This window comes from Dendropsophus ebraccatus, chromosome 6 (genome assembly GCF_027789765.1).
Source record: "Dendropsophus ebraccatus isolate aDenEbr1 chromosome 6, aDenEbr1.pat, whole genome shotgun sequence".
NCBI classification, from domain to species: domain Eukaryota; kingdom Metazoa; phylum Chordata; class Amphibia; order Anura; family Hylidae; genus Dendropsophus; species Dendropsophus ebraccatus.
In genome coordinates this window covers 100,721,609-100,738,936 of record NC_091459.1, presented here as the reverse complement: position 1 = coordinate 100,738,936, position 17,328 = coordinate 100,721,609, and the positions used below count along the sequence as shown (strand labels likewise).

The 17,328-nt window shown below is 43.9% G+C and overlaps 1 protein-coding gene across 1 annotated transcript in view; it reads right to left on the bottom strand.

Moving 5' to 3' along the window:
* MED12L (mediator complex subunit 12L) overlaps positions 1–13,026 on the bottom strand; it is a 393,418-nt gene extending 380,392 nt beyond the window's left edge. The window contains exon 1 of the mRNA XM_069975432.1: positions 12,928–13,026. Coding sequence (XP_069831533.1) covers positions 12,928–13,026 — 99 coding nt within the window. The remainder of the gene's footprint in view (positions 1–12,927) is intronic.
* Positions 13,027–17,328: the final 4,302 nt, after the last annotated feature.

The window sequence follows — 17,328 nt, the reverse complement described above, 5'->3', positions numbered from 1 at the left end:
CAATCAGTGCTCTGCAGCGGGGCAGCGCACTGATTGGCCAGGCGGAACGTGCCGGGAGCCGCCGAAGCAAGCAGGACCGGGGACCTGGTAATGTATATCCTGCCCGCCCCCCCTGCAGCCCCAATCGCCCCCAGCCCCCGGCCGCATGATCGCCCCCCACACCCCCCGGCCGCATGATCGCACCCCCCGGCCATACGATCGCCCCCCCGAAGCCCCCGGCCGCACGATCGCCCCCCCCCCCGCAGCCCCCGGCCGCACGATCGCCCCCCGCACCCCCCGGACGCATGATCGCCCCCCGCACCCCCCGGCCGTACGATCGCCCCCCGCAGCCCCCGGCCGCACGATCGCCCCCCGCAGCCCCCGGCCGCACGATCGCCCCCCGCAGCCCCCGGCCGCACGATCGCCCCCCGCAGCCCCCGGCCGCACGATCGCCCCCCGCAGCCCCCGGCCGCCCGATCGCCCCCCCCCCCGCAGCCCCCGGCCGCACGATCGCCCCCCGCACCCCCCGGACGCATGATCGCCCCCCGCACCCCCCGGCCGTACGATCGCCCCCCGCAGCCCCCGGCCGCACGATCGCCCCCCGCAGCCCCCGGCCGCACGATCGCCCCCCGCACCCCCCGGCCGCACGATCGCCCCCCGCAGCCCCCGGCCGCACGATCGCCCCCCCGCAGCCCGTGCGGCCGGGGGGTGCGGAGGGCGATTGTGCGGCCGGGGGCTGCGGGGGGCAATCGGGGCTGCGGGGGGCGATGGTGCGGCCGGGGGCTGCGGGGGGCGATGGTGCGGCCGGGGGTTGCGAGGGGCGATGGTGCGGCCGGGGGCTGCGGGGGGCGATCGGGGCTGCAGGGGGCGATCGTACAGCCTCGGGGGGCGATCGTACAGCCAGGGGGTGCGGGGGGCGATCATGCGGCCGGAGGGTGTGGGGGGCGATCGTACGGCCGGGGGGTGCAGGGGGCGATCATGCGGCCGGGGGCGATCGGGGCTGCAGGGGGGGCGGGCAGGATATACATTACCAGGTCCCCGCTCCTGCTTGCTTCGGCGGCTCCCGACACGTTCTGCCCGGCCAATCAGTGCGCCGCCCTGCCGCAGCGCACTGATTGGCCGGGCGGGCCGTGAAGACACTGGGAGCCCCGAAGCAAGCAGGAACGGGGACCCGGTAAAGGTAGGGTTGCAGACAAAATCGCAGCAGGGATGTACATCCCTGCTGCGAGTTTCTCTGCTAATGAAAGTATAGGGCTGGGATCTGCAGCGAGTCTCGCTGCAAAAACGCAGCAAGGAGACTCGCTGCAGACCCGCCAAGTGGGTTTGTACCCTAAAGGTTGCTGTTTTTGGAATAATGCCACTGCAGTTTTTAAGCCAAAGCCAGAAGTACTGTAGGTCCAGCAGGATTCAGAAGTATACATATATTGTCTCCCATATATGACAGCAGCAGCAGGGAAGTGGTAGACACTAGACACATAGAAACATAGAAGAAAAAGACCACTGGGTCCATCTATTCTGTCATTTTTGTATTTCCTTTCTTATTATCTTAGGGTAGATATATGCTTATGCCAGGCAGGTATTATTTCACTTACTGTGGATATATCTACCACACATGCTAGAAGTTTTCTTTTGTCAGGACACAGGAGTGTGTGTGTGTGTGTGTGAGGGGGGGGGGGTCATTTCCAAAGGTAAGGGCCCTATTCCACAGTAATGATAATCAACCGGATCGGCCCGATTCGGCCCGATTCGGCCGATTATCGCTCGGTGAAATAGAGAGAACGATCAGCCGATGATCGTGTCATCGGCTGATCGTTCATTTAGGGCCAGACCTAAAATCATAGTTCCCCCACCGCGCATTGATACGGTTGAATAGCGGTGCACGGTCAGACGACCGATGTTTTGAGAAGCAGCAGCAGCAGCATACATTACCTGTCAGGTCTTCTCCTGCGCTCCGTCTTCCTCCCCGGGTCCCGTGCGCTCTAGCTTCAGAATGGACTGTCAGCTGACGGAGCGCTCAGCCAATCACAGGCCAGGACCCCCGCGGCCTGTGATTGGCTGAGTGGCCTGTCAGCTGACAGGCCATTCTGAAGCCAGAGCGCGCGGGACCCGGGGAGGAAGACGGAGCGGAGCAGAAGAGCTGACAGGTAATGTATGCTGCAAGGGCTGCAAGGACATCGGTAACGATGTCCCTGCAGCCCTCGCTCAACGATCATCGGGCTGTGGAATAGGCCCAGTAAACGAGCGGCGCTCGTTTACATCGTTGATCGGGCCCTCCTTGGCCCGTGAAATAGGACCCTAAATCATGGTCCTGATCAGATCTACACCTGCTGGAAGCGTGTATCTTGGCAGGTAAAGGGGGTGGGGCTAATTTAAAACACCTCCACCTTAGGATATATATTATATTAAAATAACAAAAAAAATTAGTATGTAAATGCTAAATACTGTCCATGAATGCTAATTTAATGAGAATGTGAACCGGGCCCTTACACAAAGGGCTCCATGCAAAGAAACCGTCCACAGGGTATGTTCACACGTCATGAATGGATAGAATGCGCAGATTTGCATGTGGATTCTTAGTCTGGATATCAGTTTTAGATGCTGATGAGTAACCATTACCATGTAAAATATACATATACCTGGAATGAAAGATTGGGCCTCAAAGGAAATTCAGGAGTGGCCTAAGAGTAGCACAGAAATACTTCCCACTTCACTGACATTTGTAGTAATGCCCAACAATGCAGAGTAATACAGTCTCCTAACCTGTTCAAAACTGGTACGTGAGGGTGCCCTTCTTGGTTTGTTGCCTGGGCCCCACTTTCTATAAAGCTAGACCTGGTGATAGATAGATAGATAGATAGATAGATAGATAGATAGATAGATAGATAGATAGATAGATAGAGAGTTATGGTACTTTTACACGGAGCGATAATTCGCCCGATCGCATGATTAACGATTTTGAATGAACAATGTTTTTTTTTTTTATAACGATCAGCGTTTAGACGGAACGATACATCGTACGGAAAAATCGTTATGTGATCGTTTTGCGATAGTTTAAGCCTATGTCACACATGAGAACATGTTGAAAGATCAAAATGAACGATTTCTCGCTCGTCGCTTGATCGTTCGCTGCGTTTACACGTACGATTATCGTGCGAATTCATTCGTTATCGTGCAAATTCGAACGATAAATCGTTCCGTGTAAAAGGACCAATAGATAGATAGATAGTCTTCTCATAAGTTCCTGCTTACTGATCTTTCACATCTCAGACTGGTCGGCACAGAGATAGAACATTGTAACACTAATTGCCTTATAGCCAATGTACTCTGGATTATCATCTTTAGAATTGGTTTGTACCATACAATGCATTTGGAAAGTCTTCAGACCCTTTCGCTTTGTTTACAATTTTTTTGTGCTAAAATAAAAATCCTCCTTATTATTTTGTAATCTATTCCCTTAACGACAAAGTGAAAAGAAAATATTAAAAATCTTTCCTAATTTATTAAAAAGGTAAAACTAAAATATTGCTTTGACGTAAGTGTTGAGATCCTTCACTTAGTTAAAGTATGTTTGGCAGTAATTCCAGCCTCTTGTCTTCTTGGATTTTCACACCTGAATTTGGGGATTTTCTGCCATTCTTCTCTGCAGAACTGCTCAGGCTCTGTTAATTTAAATGGGGACAGTCGGTGGACAGACACTGTCAGGTCTCACCAAGTCCGAGCTCTAGTTGAGTCACTCAAGGACATTCACAGAGTTGTCTTTAATAACTCCTGTCTTGGCTGTGTGCTTAGGATCAGTGTCTTGTTGGAAAGTAAACCTTCAGACCATTTTGAGGTTCAGAGCTCTCTGGGTGAGATTTTCATTTAGAATATATACAGTATGTATTTGCTCCATTCAGCTTTACCTCAACCCTGACCAATCACCCTATCCTAGCCGCTAAAAAACACCCCTATATCATGATGCCACCACCATGCATTGCATCCAATCTTGGTTTCAGACCAAAGAATCTTGTTCCTCACAGTCTGGGAGTTCTTTAGGTGCTTGTATGTGTCTTTCACTAAGGAAAGCCTATTTTGTGGCCACTCTGCAATAAATCCCAGATCTGTGGAAGTTTCTTCCATCTGCTCACATGATCTTTAAAGTTCAGCCAAAGTAATCATTGGGTTCTTGGTCACCTCTCTTACCAAGGCCTCAATTACTTGGTTTCGGCTCTTGGGAACTTTCACCGCAAAAGAACTTTTTCTTGTACAATTCTCATGATCTGTTCCTGCACAATCTCTAAGTTCTTCCTGTAGGCCTTTTACAGACCTTATACATGTTTGTTTCCAAATCCAACCAGCTAAATTTACAACAGACTACTCCAGTCAAGGTGCAGAAACATTTTGAAGATGATTAAAATGTCACTGTCGTTTTTAATTTTATTTTTTTTGGTAGAAATGAATAGTACAGGCTATTTTAAGAAACTTTGTAATTTGGTTTATTAGGCAAATATGCCATTGTCCGCATTCAAAAAGACTTTCCCCAGGTCCCCCCCCCCCCCCCCCCCCCCCCCACTTCTCTCTCTCATTCACTGCTCATTATCAGGAAATCTCAACTCTTTTACATTAAGCCCTGTGTAATCTATGGAGAGGGGATTTATATTTAGACTGGCATCTGAAACACAGGTCTTTACTAAATCTTTTCAAAAACCATTAAAAGCATCTAGCATCATTTTTATACAAAACGGTACAGTTGCCCCAGGAAAGTACTAGGCAGTTGCGTGGACTTTGTGTGCCCCAGAAAATAGTGCATTTTATGCTGAATCATAGGTTTCCTTACCTCTAAGGCACAAGCGTGGGTAAAGATTACATCATGCTTTTTCTTTTACAATCATGAATACCATTGGTCAGTAGTGAATGTAAAATCATTCTGGTCAGTCATATGTCAGCTTTAAGAAAAAGCTGATAAATCATTGGTGGGAATCATAAAATTCACAAATACTGTCCTCAGTATGGCTATGTTCACACAACGTTATTTTTGAGTAAACAACGGACGCTGATTGCAATGGAATCAGCGTCCGTTCTTTACTGCAGGGGAGGCATTGCATTGAAGTCACACAGTGTATGCACACATTGTTATTTTAACGCCCGCTCTTTAGGACAGGTGTTAAAATAATGTACCTGCCTATCGTTTCCGGACGCTGTCCACCGAACAGCGCCCGGAATAATAGCTGTTCACATAATGTAAAGTCGGCTGGCGGCCGTACTTTACTTTGAAGTGAATGGTTACTTGATTTGCGGGTACACCCGGCGGTGCCCACAAGTCAACTGTAAGAAAAGAACATTTCTGCAGCCGATACAGAGGTATTAGCGGCAGGAACAGGCTGAATGCAGCCTGGTGGCCGGCTGTTCAACAGTGTCCATTGCTATGCAACAGATGCTTTTAAACGTAGTGTGAACATAGCCTATGGGTATGGGTTTTGCAGCTCAGTTCCATTGAAGTGAATGGAGCTGAATTGTAATACTACATACAACCTGAGGACAGGGGTGGTGCTGTTTTTCTAATCCTGGAGAACCCCTTTAAAGATTTGACAGAAATATGTTATTTTAAAAGTTGTAATAAAAATGGAAAAACAGCATTTTAATGACAGTATCAGTTTGAACCTTGAATAAAATGCAATAATTTTCTGTCTTGTATACCCTTACCTAAGGCTACATCTCTGTAATAAATATACTGTAAATCACCGAGCCCCTCGCCAGTAATTTCTGAGAATTGTCAGTCCACCGGAGGCAAAGTTGTGTTACTCTTCAAACAAGTGAATTTATTAGCAGAGAATCATTTACATTAACCTTAATTCCCATCTCAACTAACATAGATAAACTTGTAGGACTCATCTAGTTAAGTATATTTGCAGATACATTCATTTAGCAACCTAGCCTCCTTATATGCTGCTCCTTCCCATTATACAGTACATATACACTATGGCAAGGATTTATCTAGATGGGCGCATCTGTATGCCGGTCTTACCTAAATCCCGGCACCATCGGCTCTATAAAGAGGCCTATGCCTTAGTAAATCTTCCAATTATGAGATTCGGCGCCAGCTCTGAGCTGGTGTACATTTTTGTCATGACCAAACCCCCTCCGCACCCTGCACTTTGACCACATCTACAACATGATGTGATGTGGGTAACATCACAAGAGAACTGTTCAGTATAATATCGTATTATGCAGTGTCACCCTGGGATCCCTGTAGGGCCTGCGGTTGGCTGTCATCCAGTTAGTGCCTTGTTTTATGTATGATATATAATATATAAATATATATATATATTTGGTTTGTTTGTTTTATTATGTGTTTACACTACAACTGCATTGTATCCAGCATGGCTACAAGCAGAAGGGTAAGTATGCACATACAAATTGCTAGAAATCCTCCTGAGGGTGAGGAAGTAGTCAGGATCTTCTCTTCTGAAAGGTCTGCAGGATTGCCTCTCCACTGGGTTGGGAGAGAGTTTGTCAGATGAGAATTGCTGAACCAGCATGTGATTTAAAGCGACTCTGTAGCAACAATCTGACCCCCCCAAACCACTTGTACCGGGCTTAGAATATCTGTGCCCTAACTTTGCACCATCCCTCCTCCCCACCCTCTTCATCATTAGGAATGCCACTGGAACATTTTCTCCTGTCTGAACATTGCACAGGTGGCTTAACGATCCAGCCCATGTGTCGGGCTGACACAGCTGATGAATAGGAGACAATCTGCCTGGAGCATTCCTAATGAGGAGGGCGGGGAGGAGGGACAGAGAGGTTGTGCCAGCCTATTGCATACACAATCTAAGCCCCGGCCATTGGGCACAGGGCTGCCAGTTTAAAAGTTGTTTTTTAGGACAATAACTGCATTACCTGCCGAATGTACCCCAGAACAGATCTTGGATTAAAAGCTGCTATCCGACGGTTTGGGGGAACAGATTCCAGGTACTCTAGTATAAATCAACTTTGTGGCTTAGGGTCCTATTACACGGAGCGATTTTTAACAATTAACGACTACCGATAAACTATCGCAAACGAGATTGTATATCGTTAACCTGAAATCGTTCACCCTGTTACACAGAACGATAATCGTTAGATACAATCGTTATTACGATCGTTTATTCCTTCTGATCTCAGGAAAACAATGCGCAATGTGTTATTACACTGACTGATTAGTTAAAAAATGCGGAACTTGAGCGAACAAATTGTGGAATTATAGCGAACAATTAGCGTTATTTTTAGGTTCAGATCTAAATCAACGATCAACAACATACAAAGATTTTTCGATAGCTGCCTGCAATTACACAGAACGATTACCGTTTAAATTCCAACGATATAACGATTTTTCACACGATAATCGTCCCTTGTAATAGGGCCCTTCCCCTGCTCCAGTTGCATCCATACATCTCCTCCCTCATCTCCACCTACCATCCTTCCCGTGCTCTACGCTCTGCTAATGATCTAACCCTAACATCTTCGATAATCAGAACCTCCCACTCCCTTCTCCAAGACTTCTCTCGTGATGCACCAGTTTTCTGGAATGCCCTACCCAAAAAACTCAGACTCATACCCAATACTCACATTTTCAAGCTTATGTCTTTAGGCTTGATAACACTCTCTAAAATTGTTTCCCCTTCTATTGTTCCCTCACTCTATATCTCTGATGGTTTCTGCACTTTATACGTTTTACTTGCAGTCAGACATTGGCATGTGACTGGGTCATCCTGTTCTTTCCAACTATGTACAATGGTTGGACCATGGACAAATAAAGCACTGGTGCCTGATGTCGACCCAAATTGTAGTCTGTAAGCTCCAACAAGCAAATCTCGTTTACACTTTGTATTTTTATTTTATTTTTATTTATTTTAATTATTTAACTGTGTATTATGTAACCTCTGTACTGTATGTATTAAAAAAAAAAAAGCGCTGCGGAATCAATTGGCGCTATACAAATAAATATTATTATTATGCAGGTATAAATCTGATTGTAATTTTTGTCAAGATCTGTGTCCCCTATGTGAAGAAATCTAACATCACCAATAAAAAAAACCTGTGAGTTTATTCAAGTTTCATTGTATCGGTGTCCTCCTTGCACCTATCTCTCATGGGCACCTTAAAATGCCACCTGTCCAGACACTACACAGGGTTTTCCCCAGAGGAACAACATCACAACCATCATTTGTGCACCCCCAGTGTCAACATTCCAGCTTAAGGGAGTGTGGGAAAACTAGTGGAGTCACTGTGACTATGAAGAAATGTAACATGACCACAGAACACTACTACCCCCATCAGAACTATCATACCCAAAAGGCCTCCAACCACCATACAATGTTCCCTAGAGCTGATGCAATTATCAGATATCACTACACCAACAGCATACACTGTACTGGGTGGCAGTATCAAAGGAACAGCAGGGCTGCCATAACAAGCGATACCTGTACACCGGAGAATCTTTTAAAAATTATTCTAATAAAAAATATGTTTTCCATAATCACATAAATGGAAAAAAAGACACAAAACACTGTGAGCTGTTCTCTCTGTCTTCCTCTACTCCCCCTCCCTTCCAAAAACGACTGATGTAAACAAGTCCCTGGCAGGCTGTATCTGCAACTTTGTAGCTTCTTTATAAAGCCAGGAGGGTTAATCTGAGGTCAAGTTACTCATGAACTCACTGTGAATAATCTTATCAGCATTACACATTTGCTACATTAAGCCCTTAACGTGTACATTTACGCCCCCGCAGGCTGTGCCTTAACGTAGGAGGGTGTAAATGTACGCCCTGCCAGGGGGCCGTGCTATGAAGCGAGCTCAGGAGCTGAGCTCCCTTCATAGCGGGTGAGGACTGGCTACTATGAGCAGCCAGGCAGTCACCCTCAATGGCGTCCGCCGCGATCGCAAGGCAGCCCGCCATTAACCCCTTAAACGCTGCAATCGCACCGTGGCGTTTAAGTGATGGTGACAGGAGAATCTCCTGTTACTTTCCAATCGGGACCCCCGCAGAGTGTCTGTGGGGGTCCCGATCGCATGGCCTGACTGTAGGAGGTATACTGCTTACCTCCGTGCAGTCTGGTCTTCAGGCAGGCTCAGAAGATTGCCGACAACACTGATCCCTGCTATGCTATGGCATAGCAGTGATCAGTGTGAGCAATCTATTATATGTATGTAATACTCCCCTAGGGGGGCTTAAAAAGTGTAATAAAATAAATTAATAAATGTTTTAAAAAATGCCCCGAAGCCCCTCTCCCAATAAAAAAGTCTAGCCCCCCCTTCCCATTTTATAAATAAAACACATAAAAATAATAAAATAAATAAACATATAATATACCATAGGCTATGTTCACACTGCGTATGTTTCCGGCCATAGTGCGAACCGCGAATATGCGCACGTAGTTTTGAGGTTGATGCGTTCGCTTGAAAGTATACGATATACGCCCGCACAATGCACACTACGTATGAGCTTACGGCCGGATCATATACGGCGCCGTGAAAAATGAACAAGACTATTGTTTGAGGACGGAAATGTTGAAACTCACGGCCGTGGATTTCCATGCGGTCCCGTACAAAGTACTTATTTCAGCCAAATTGAACTTGATTTTTCGATCCAAAAGGTTCTGTGTCATTTACGGGGCTGGGCGAAGATTTCCAAGTAAATGACCTGTTTCAGATCGCTTCGAAACAAGCTAGAGAAGCATAACTGTAGTTTCAGCCGCACATGTACGGCGGCGTACGAACTACGGACGGACTCATACGCAGTGTGAACATAGCCATAACGTACATAATCCTCCACTCTATTAAAATAAAACAATATTATTGCCGCACGGTGAACGGCGTGAACAAAAAATGGTTTAAAAAGTGCCAGGATCGCAGATTTTTTATTACATTTTATATATATAAAACAATTAATAAAAAAGTGATCAGTACATCAGATCTAAACAGATATGGTACTAATAAAAACTAGAGATCATGGCACAAAAAATGACGCCCCATACAGCCCCGTAGGTAAAAACAATAATTGCGCTATAGGTGTTACAATAGGGCCCTTTTAAATATACCTATTTGCAAAAAAAAGTTTTACTGTTAATAAAAATAATAAAACATTAGAAAAGCTATGTAAACATGGATATCGCTGTGTTCAGACTGACCTATACAATAAAGATAAAATGTCAGTTTTACTGTAAAGTGCATTACGTAAACACGGAAGCCCCACCAAACTTTGCGTAATTGCATTATTTGTCCCAAATTCACCCCATAAATGATATTTTGGGGGTTCCGTTATTAATTTTATGGTAGATTAAAAGACGCCATTACAAAGTACAACTGTTTCTAAGAAGACCTCACATGACCATGTAGATGGAAAAATAAGAGTTATAGCTTTTAGAAGGCGAGGAGGAAAAAACGAAAATGTAAATTGGCGCCATCCTTAAGGCCATTTTGGGCTCTGTCCTTAAGGGGTTAAATTGCAGACAGGGATTTGTTTACATCAGCCTTCTTGAAAGGGAGGGGAAGACAGAGAGAAAAGCTAACACAGATTTTTGTGTCTTCAGCAAAAAGCAGCAGCTCAGAACTGGGGGAAGGAGACTGAATAGATAATAACAAGTATGGAAGGAATTGTTAGTCTCACCATCGGTAGCCACATATCAATAGTTATGTGTCAGTGAAATACCCCATTTAGGAATAATGTAACGGTTCTTTTGTATGGCTTATATATATATATATATTTTAATTCATCAGGCTTGAATTGGTTGACTGCCATTTTGATTCCCTTTTAATATTATTTGCTAATGCAGCCTGCATTTCCCATTATGCATTTGGCTTTGCAGAAACGGGAAGGGGGGGTCTGGAGTCTGTAGTCACATCTCTGTGACATCACTATTTACATTCCTTATGAGTCTTATCTAAGTGCAAATGATAGGTGTGCAAGTAGTGGATCAGTGGAAACTTAAACAAAACAAATACTATATACTATACTATATAAATATTATATACTCCCCTCTGCTTGGTCCAGCGTAATCTAAGCTTACTGCCTGTGGTTTTCCTAAGGTGCACCAGACTGCGGTGCACAATCCCCTCCACTCACCACAAGTTTTTCCATATAATAGAACAGCATTTCAGAACTTGAGTTATAACCCCATAGCACCTGGTATAGCTGCTATGACTACAGTTCTACCCAAAGAAATGTAGATGTGATTTCTTGCACTTCTCAAAAGTAATAACAATGTAAATTGTCATTTTAAATATTTTAGCAACTGGTAAATTTATATTGTAGGTGACCGGTTCTAAGCATTCATTCTATTCAAAGATTCTTCACACTATCTGGTTAACGCCTATGTTATTTAATTCTAACAAAGCTAAAATTGCAGGGTTTGTCACAAAGACAAAGTTGTTTGTCTCCATCATACCTGTAGGGAAATGTTAAACTTGTAAAGTCAGTATCTACAGTGCAGAAGGGAATGCTGGCTTACATAAGCTACACTACAGATGCTTAAATGCCCATCTGGGACCAGGGAGAAGTGATGATATTAACAAAACATTATATTACCTGAGGAATCTGCATATTCCCCAGGGCTTATAATTATGGCTTTAGTTTCCAGGGAGCTACCACTTTACATTACACTTACTCCTATTGGCCCACTTATCTCCTGGGGGCTTCCCCTTTAAGTCATTCTTGTAAGTCTACCTGAAAGGAAACGTTCTATAGACAGCGAATTTTGAGAGCAGGTGATGAAAAATAATCAGATCCCCTGTCACTTGTAGTATACAACAATTATATATCAAGCCCTGTAATTGGACATACAGAGCACAGCTGGGGGTTCATGCTGTACTGAGTCACCACTGATATGTGTCTACTACAGCACAGAAAAATTAATGCTATATGCTTAGATGTAGGGTCCTATTACATGGGGCGATTATCTGCCAAATCAGGCTAATACAGGCAAATATTGCCCTGTGTAATAAAGACAATGATCAGCAGAGGACCCGATCATCGGCCGATGTTTCAGCCGGTTTAAAAATAATCTCTGTAATAAGAGGTGTGTGGTCAGTGGCAAAGAAAGTGCAGAGAAAATAATAAAAGCTATACTTTACCTCTCCACATTCCCTGTGTCCTTCCAGCTTCTCCCAGTTTACTGGCCACTGCTGAAGCTTCTAAAGCAGTCTCTGCAATGACAGGCCACTCAGCCAATGCCTGGCTGGGGCTCTGTCCCATCTCTGCCTGTGATTGGCTAAGCGGGTTGTCACTTCAGAGACGTCTTAGAAGTGCCAGCGGCAGTTGCGGGGAAAAGCCTGTACAATGGAAGGAAGCCAGGGAGCATAGAGAGGTAATGTATTACGTTATTACTTTCAATATATGCAGCAAGGGCTGTACGGACATCACTAACGATATATATAAAGTCCTTGCTGCAAGATCGTAGAGCTCAGTAATAGTCTAGGTAAACGAGCACCGATCTAACAGATCAATCACATAGAATATTGTGCTGTGTAATACAGTCTTTAGAAACAAAAATATTCATTTTTTTTATTTAATTAATGGATGGCATTTTAATTTTACGCTGAATTTTTTTCTCCCGTTTATAACAGAAACTTGCAAAGTGATCAGCACACGCTAAACTGGCTGGACTAGGGCACTGACAAAAATTCCACGATGCAGCATAATTTCTGTGTTCCGAGATCCCATTCATTTGGATATTAGAAGATACTTCTTCTATGCATCTCTATGAGAAGCTTTTCTTTAACCCTTTTTTAAGAACATTGGGTGGGATGGAGTGCTTGTTGATAGAAACCAATCGGATTACATTTTTTTAAATTTTTTAGATGCTCTTTAGAAAGTTACGGAAGTGTACAGATTGGTCTTTATGAGCAACTACTAACTTTTACAATGCACTAGTTTCAATATATTTCCCCCAATGTGACAATTTCCAATGCAGGAATACAAAACATCTTTACCTCTTTCTGCTTAGGGTCCTGTGGGTAAACGTCAGGGGGCCCAAGACGAGGTTTTTTTAGAGGTCTTTTTTCATAGCTAAGAATCCCCAAAGCAGCCATGATCTTTCATGATAATGTGTTGGAATGAAACAGAGCGACTGGATAATTTTCCAATAAATCTGAAAAGAAAGAAGACAGACACAAGTTAACACTTATAATGATAAAGTAACTGACCCTCCCTCAGATTGTTAATTGTTGATTATAGTTTTTATTTGACATTTTCTATATGACTTTACACACAGAAAACCTGAATATTATTCTAGATTCACTCTACATTTTTATTTTTCAAATACCCAAATGATATTTTATTCAAAGATCTATTAAAAGATCTCTAGGTTTTTAAAATGGAGCTTCTGTCATGGTTAAATGATCACTAAACACAGGGAGTTCCACAGAGTCACGGTCAATCACATGACTTCCTCAGTGAGTACTCAGATGACTGGAACTTTCTGTGTTTCATTTTTTATTTTTATTTTTTTTCCAATCAGCACAAGACTGAAAATCTGCCTTGAGACTGGACCTGGATTTCTGGTAAGTATAGCTTTGATCTAAAGCATGATAACTAAAATAAATAATGTAAATTGCAAACATTTTAACTGGAAAATAGGGTGTAAACCCATCGTTATTATTGATGGGTAAAACTGCTGACAGCCCTAGACAGAGGTGGCAGAGACCACCGTCATTCTTCAGTCATGCGGCAATCACAGCAAGGACCTAGGCAAGATACCTTAAACTCTCAGTCCTCTCCACTCTCTATTGAGTGCTTCCCTGCCGCGTCCACTGATCAGTCATACCTGAGAGGAGGGGCCAGAGAAACACAATACAGGAAGATTTGTGCATTTAGCCAGAGAAGCCACATCCTGGACACCTGTCATGCCAGCAGCAGCAGATTACATGCAACATTTTTCCTGGTCATTCAGATTACATGTATTATTGTATTCCCCTTTCCAACCTCAGTCTGGAACTGGAAATTTCCATTTAGAATGATACTGCCCCCCCCCCTTATTCTATGTGTGGTTCTGTTCGGTGGGCAGTGTCACCTAGGCGGGGCTTCACAGCAGTTGCGATGAAGTCCCTCCTAGGTGACACTGTCCACCAATGAAATAGACAAACTTTAGAGCAGTAGGAAGACAATGACAAGTTTTATACAGGTATTGAATGTGCAGCATCTGAGCTTGTGGATGGTGAACTGCACAGAGAGTGTGTGTGTGTGGGGGGGGGGGGGGTGACAGTATTACTTCAATGCTTTCACTAATAGGTTATCCAACACCCATGCCACCCAATTGCAAATTATAACTGCTTGTACAGTTTTTAGATGCTACAACTTTAGAAGTACAACTAAATGTTTCCTTTACTTTCACAGGACTTTGGAGAAATTTTAGCTTTTGAATAACTGTATTATACAGACACATACTGCAGGCTGGCTTCTTTATGATGAGCTGCTTATGTCTTGTCTTCACCCCTCACCCAAGAAATGTTTTCATTTCTGAGCCAAAACTAAGGGTGCCTTTACACAGAGAGATTTATCTGATAGATTTTTGAAGCAAAAGTCAGGAATGGATTTGAAAAGAGGAAAAATCTCAGTCTCTCCTTTATGACCTGTAGGGATTCCCAGGGTCCCTCTTCCCCACGTGCTGTGTGTGTAATAGCATAGACATGGAGCGAGGAATTAGGAGGAAGTAAGGACTAAACTGACAGGTCAGCACTCACTTCCTCCTCAGCATCGACCTGCGAAATAGGGCCTTTACTCCATCTCATCCCAGCAAATGAAGAAACGATGTGGAATTACACTGAACAATTAGTGGACGAATGTGGAACTAGAGGGAACCAATGTGGAGTTACAGGGAACGATTAGCAAACGATTAACAATGATTTCAGTGTAAGCACCCAATGAACGATTTCTAGTTGGTTGTTTGATCATTGTCTGTATTTACACAAATGGATTATCATTTAAATTAGAATGATATAACGATAATTTGCACGATAATCGTCCCATGTAACAGGGCCCTAAGAGTGGATTCAAGAGGAACAGGAAATTTAAGAGGAAAAGGAAGGACATCTACTTCCTGTTTGATCCACTTCTAGCTTTTGATGAGTATGAGAGCAGCCATAGACTGTGTCTACATGTTTCAGTAAAGTTATGGCCATAAAGTGGACAAAATCACATCAGCGAAGAGGTAGGTGCAGTTTACTGAGTGCAGCCCAAAGCATTTTTATTGTTAATGGCTGCGGAATAATGCCCATTGGCCAAGCTCTTGTCCCTCCTATTCAGACTGATTGACTGATTTTCCTGAGTCCCGGGTATGTCATCCAAAGTCTGGCACTCAGGGTTAAATCTAGGACTATATTGATAAATTGGTCTAATACTTGTATTGTGTTGCTTCTCCACAGTTCAGGTATAGACTTCTCTGGATTTATTGTTGCATATCAACCAATCCTTCGGTGTCAGCTTACACTATGACATTGTGATGAATGATTCTGTAAAAATCTGCATCATGGATTTCCTATTGTGGACCTACATTTTCTGATATCAGATAAAGGAGGATGAAATATAGCCTTCTGCCTTAGCTATACATATATATATATTTCTATACTAGAAAATACACCCCTTAGGTGTGCCAGCTAGGCCAACCATATTGGCACAGATTCTGTCATGTGTAGCTAACATTTTCTTTTGTAGAACCTATGAACACTGGAAAGTTGAAGACATTATCATCATGTCTTGATACTGATATAATATTTGAGGGTGAGAACATATGTTTTTCATATAGATTTTCTGCAGCATAAAATGTGTCAAAGGTGGAAGTGGATCCAGGCGAAGGAAGGGAGTCTTACCTTTGGCCTATTCTGTATCTATCTTAATAATAAAACTTTACTCTGCAACTGGTATCCAAAAGTGGCAGAGATTTGTAATTTACTTTGATTAAAAAATCTCCAGTCATACAGTACTTATCAGCTGCTGTATGTCATTCAAAAAGTGGTGTATTCTTTGGAGTCTGACACAATGGTCTCTGCTGCCAGCCTGACAGGAACTGTCAAGAGCAGTTGCAAATCCCCATAGACATCCTCTCCCTCTCTCCAGAGTGGAAAGAATGCACCACTTCCTGCAGGACATACAGCAGCCGATAAGTACTGGAAGAAAAGATTTTTGGCACTTTCTCTGGGACTTTCTGGCACCAGTTGTTGTTTTGTTTTGTTGTTGTTGTTGCTGGAGTACCCCTCTTATTGCTTGGAAATCATCAGTCTACTCTTAAACTTGAGAATAGATTGGGGGAGCATGGCGCCCCAGAACACTGCGCGTTCAGTATGCTGCCCTGACACAAGTAAAGGCTATCAAAGATATTGTGGGGACTGTTTTACTGTAAATTATGACAGCAGGCTGAGGAACTGTTCAATGTACAAATGCCGAGTGGCTTTGGGTATTTTAAACTACCTTATTTATTGTTACACATATTTGCAGTTTAGCATCTGATGCCTTGCAGGCCATAACCAAAGGCAACAGGTTATCAAACAATGCAGGCACATTCAGGATTAGCTAGTCTAAATGCTTGTTCATTGGAGGTATAGACTTAGTGTTCTTCGTGACACAACCCCTTTAAGCAGTCCAGAGTATGGTCACTTATGTCCTTCATATGGTTCTCATTATTGTTAGACGGCTAGAGATCTCCAGCCATATTTGCTTCAAATAATTGAGGGCTTGGATTTGTCATATGATAATAACTGGTCACTAGTATCACCGCTGAGGCCAGCAATTGGAAGCATGTACAGTAGTGAATGAACAGTAGATGTACAGAGGTCACTTAGAGTATTTGGCTATGTTCACACAACGTATATTTTCGAAAAAGCAGAGAGCCTGTTAGTGCACACAATGAAGTGCGCGGCTCTGGCCGCACGCTCCATTGTGTGCAGTGGGGAGTTCTGATGCGGGCACTCACTGATGCACCCACATAAGAACTTAGTGGTGCTAAAGATCATGTGGCCAGTACTGCAGTATTGGCCGGGATTATCTTTGCTGAGACCGGCCGTTCCGTGACCATCACAGTCACGGAGCGGCCGGTCTCATACTACATGTGACCATAGCCTTTAGATGTACAGAATATGTTCTCTTTAGGGAGGGTTAAACCGCAGCTAAACCCTCCCTAAACAAAGGGGACAGCCAGGACCCCTATCACGACCAACATCATGTGTCAGTGGTTGTTCTAGACGGCCCTATAAACCATACACTGGAGGCCAAATTCACCGTAAGTGGCAGCTTTGGCTGACAAAAGTCTAAGGTATTTGGGGACCTTAACCATTCATTTTCTCTCTTTTTTGGATCAAAAGGTATATGGGGACCTTAAACATTCACTTTCTCTCTGGATC